Source organism: Oratosquilla oratoria, chromosome 19 (assembly GCF_046742065.1).
Source record: "Oratosquilla oratoria isolate Oo_2021 chromosome 19, ASM4674206v1, whole genome shotgun sequence".
Lineage (NCBI taxonomy): Eukaryota > Metazoa > Arthropoda > Malacostraca > Stomatopoda > Squillidae > Oratosquilla > Oratosquilla oratoria.
The window spans coordinates 13,119,494-13,123,193 of NC_134795.1; the positions used below are offsets into that span (position 1 = coordinate 13,119,494).

General features: G+C 37.8%; 1 protein-coding gene across 2 annotated transcripts in view; it reads right to left on the minus strand.

Annotated features, from left to right (window-relative positions):
- Window positions 1-3,700, minus strand: part of LManII (Lysosomal alpha-mannosidase II) — a 670,847-nt gene that overhangs the window by 266,940 nt on the left and 400,207 nt on the right. For both annotated transcript variants that reach the window (XM_076202638.1, XM_076202637.1), the window contains exon 9: window positions 3,123-3,342. In XM_076202638.1, the coding sequence (XP_076058753.1) occupies window positions 3,123-3,342 (220 nt within the window). The remainder of the gene's footprint in view (window positions 1-3,122; window positions 3,343-3,700) is intronic.

Consider the following 3,700-nt stretch of genomic DNA (forward strand, 5'->3'; position numbering starts at 1 on the left):
ACATTTAAATTTGGAATCTGGGTTTCTTTATATTTGAAAGTTGTTGTAGTCACTTACAGGCCAAAAAGGAAAAAGAAACGGAGGAAAGGAACATGAGGAAAAGAAAGAGGAGAGGAAGAAAAGTAGGAAGACAAGGGGGAAAGGAGAACAAGGAGGGAATAGGAGGAAGACGAGGCAAGAGGAAGAGGAAGAGGAGAAGGAAAAGGAATAGAAAAAGAAGGATGAAGATGAGTAAAAAGAAAGGAAAAGCAGAAAGAGAATTAGGGGAGAATGAGAATAAAGATAATATTAGAAACTGAAGAAAAAATATGGTAGATGGAGGTAGAAAAGTAGCTGTAGTAGTAGAAGGAGGAGGAGGAAGAGGAAGAGGAGAAGGAAGTAAACCAGAAAGAAGTTAAAAAGAAGGCGAATGAAGAGGAGGAGAAAGGGTAAAATTGAGATGAGGAGATTGGAAAATTACAAGAGTCGGGAAGACAGCAATAGATGGTAAATACGACGATGTAAGGAATGCAGAAACGGTAACAACTATGAACAATAAAAAAGCAGAAAATAAAATACTTCAATATTGTCTGAGAACTGAACAAATATTCACAGTATTGTGTACCAAATGAGAATAGGAAAGAAATTAAAAGGACGAAAGAAAAGATAAGGGATAGGGAAAAAATAATGACCGATATTGAAAGAAAAATTATAGAAAAAAAAAGAGAAAGCAAGAAGAAAAGTGAATAAATATTGATAAAAAAAAGAAAAAAATGAGAAGGAAATAAAGAAGGAAATTAAGAAATAAAGAAAAAAAAGAAAACGAAAAAAGGAAAAGAAGAAAGTACGAATGAATGAACGAAAAGATATGGGACAGGAGAGGAAGAGGAGTGTGGGGGTGGGGGTGGGGGGATGGTGGTGGTAAATAGCGATATCCAGGAATCTGAAGATCAATGACATCCAGATCGCGTACTTACATGGGTGTTGTGTATAAGGAGGAAGGAGCGAGAGGAAGAACAAGAGGAAGATGAAGAAGAAGAAAAAAAGAGGAGTAAAAATAAGAAAAATAAAAGTAAAGAAGAAGAAGAGGAAAAATAAAATAAGTAAAAGAAGAGGAGGAGGAAGGTGGAGAAAAACGGAGAAAAAGTGATTTTCTAACGATCGGCAAAAAAGAGTTTCATTAACAAAAGTAACATTATGAGAGATACCAAAGCATTTGTTAAAACACTACTTTGGAATAGATCCATCCTTGACCATGCGGTACAGTTTTGGTCTCCGTCCTACAGAATGGACATCAATTCACTAGAATCAGTACAGAGAAGAATGACCAAAAGGATACATGGACTCAGAAATTAGCCTTACGAAGAGAGGCTTAGGCACCTTAACTCACTCACTGGAAAAACGCAGAGTGCGGGGTGATCTAATAGAGGTGTTCAAGTAAATCAAAGGCTTTAACAAGGGGGATGCAAATAAGGTCATCATATTAAAACAACAGGTCAGGACTCGCAGTAATGGTTATAAACTGGACACATTTAGATTTAAGAAGAAAATAGGCAAGAATTGGTTTACTAATAGGGTGGTCGACGAATGGAATAAACTTAGTAACCATGTAGTAAGCGCTGAAACTATCAGTTGTTTTAAGAAACGATTAGACAACTTTATGGATGGGGATGACAGGTGGTGATGGATACGGAGCTGCCTAGTGTAGGCCTTATGGTCTCTTACAGTCTCCTTCATTCTTATGTTCTTATGTTATGTAATTGTGGGAAAGATACAATAACATGAAAAATATGGAAGGATAACATGTTAATTCAATTACACAGTTATCTTTGGCAAGTATCTCGGCTGCTAATTGGTTGGAATTCCTTTACATTTCCTTATGAGAAAAACGACACTGTCCTGTGTTTTCATTGGCGTCCACACCATTGCATTAGACACGATAATATCTGTGAAACTAAAAGATCTTGGAAAAAAAAATACATGCATATTGCTCTTAACTGATCATAAGCTAAGCTATCTAAGTGACTGCATCATGTTATCATTAATACATACGCATTCATATTCAAAAGACTTGTTATCAGTAAGCTCGGATTTACTGTTAGCCAGATAGCCAATCTCGTAAGTTATTTCTCAAGGGATATGATTACTGTTGTCTGCATCGCTTCCTAAGGATATATCTTTATTCATCTAATCTCTGGCCAGTCTCGCCTATGATATACATTTCCTGTTCAATATCCGGAATTCCTTTACCGGTTTGTTCATTGACTGGAACAATTTTATTAAAAGAAATCGAACATGTCTCGATGTGTGAACCCATTTTTGTCTTACAAAAGGAAACTGGTTTTGTTCATTCGATAAAATACCAATAATCGATTCCGTTCCTGACATCGCTGCCTGCGCCTTCCATAGCTCCTTACATATCTAACAGTGCCATATAACAATTTTTCTCACTTTTACTTCCAGAATGTTCCGAGGGAAAAATAATACACTCATGTATGCGTATGTGTGCTTATGTGTGTATGTGTGTGATTCACTACGGCCTGAGATCACTTTTTGGACTCTAGATCGACATCTTTCACCTTACGGGATGAGAGCACAGTGCTCATATATAGAATGATCTACAGATAATGTTGCGACATCATATTCTCAAATCAAACTCGCATCGCTGATTACGTACATGCGTGCGTGCGGACGTGAGTGCGCGCGCGTGTTTGTGTGTGTGTGTATTTTTGTGTGTGTGCTGTGTGTGTGTATGTATGTATGTATGTATGTATGTATGTATGTATGTATGTATGTATGTATGTATGTATGTATGTGTATTTACTTAGTTGTATCTTACAGGAAGGAGAACTACGCTCGTGGTGTCCCGTGTGTGTGTGTGTGTGTGTGTGTGTGTGTGTGTGTGTGTGTGTGTGTGTGTGTGTGTGTGTGTGTGTGTGTGTGTGTGTGTGTGTATGTGTGTGTGTGTGTGCGTGCGCTCGAGTGTGGAGGAGTTTGTGCGTGCGAACAAACACGCATGTGTCCTCCGATGTTCCATACGAATTCCATTTGTTGCCCTCGACTATCCAGAGCATCACAACATCACAACGCGACTTCTTCTTCCACTGTAACCCCCAAAAGCTCCTCACTATCGAAATGCCTACCTGCATGTAATTGTTAATCATCCTGATGTAGCCCTTCAGCGCTGGTCTAGAGGTAAAGTAGCCGGTCCAGTAGGCATGATGGTCGGAGGCATACGGGAAGAAATCATCAGATTTCGTCGGGAAGGTGGAACCGCTGTTGTACAAAGCCTCCAAATAGCAAGAAGGAGTTGAGTAGAAAATGTTCACCTTAGAACCCTTCTTCTGTGCTTCATTCACGTGCCTGAATACAGAAAAATATAAAAATATTTGTAAATATGAATATCGAGATGATCTACATTATTTATTCCAAGTGTTTTTTTCACTTTGCCAATTGTATTTCTAAGAAACAGACAATATATTCATATGATTATTTTGCAAAGTTCTAGAAATTAGCATAACAAAAGTCAAACAAATGTTCCCCAAAGACTTAGTAGACAATTACAACAATTGTAGGGATTAAATATAATACACATTTCAATATCTTCGGATAATGACTCGCTACACAGATAATCCTAATTCTGGATAACGCCAACGTAGTGAAAGAACTAGTTACTGGAATCAACATGGTCCACTTTAAAACAAAAACGAACACAAAAATG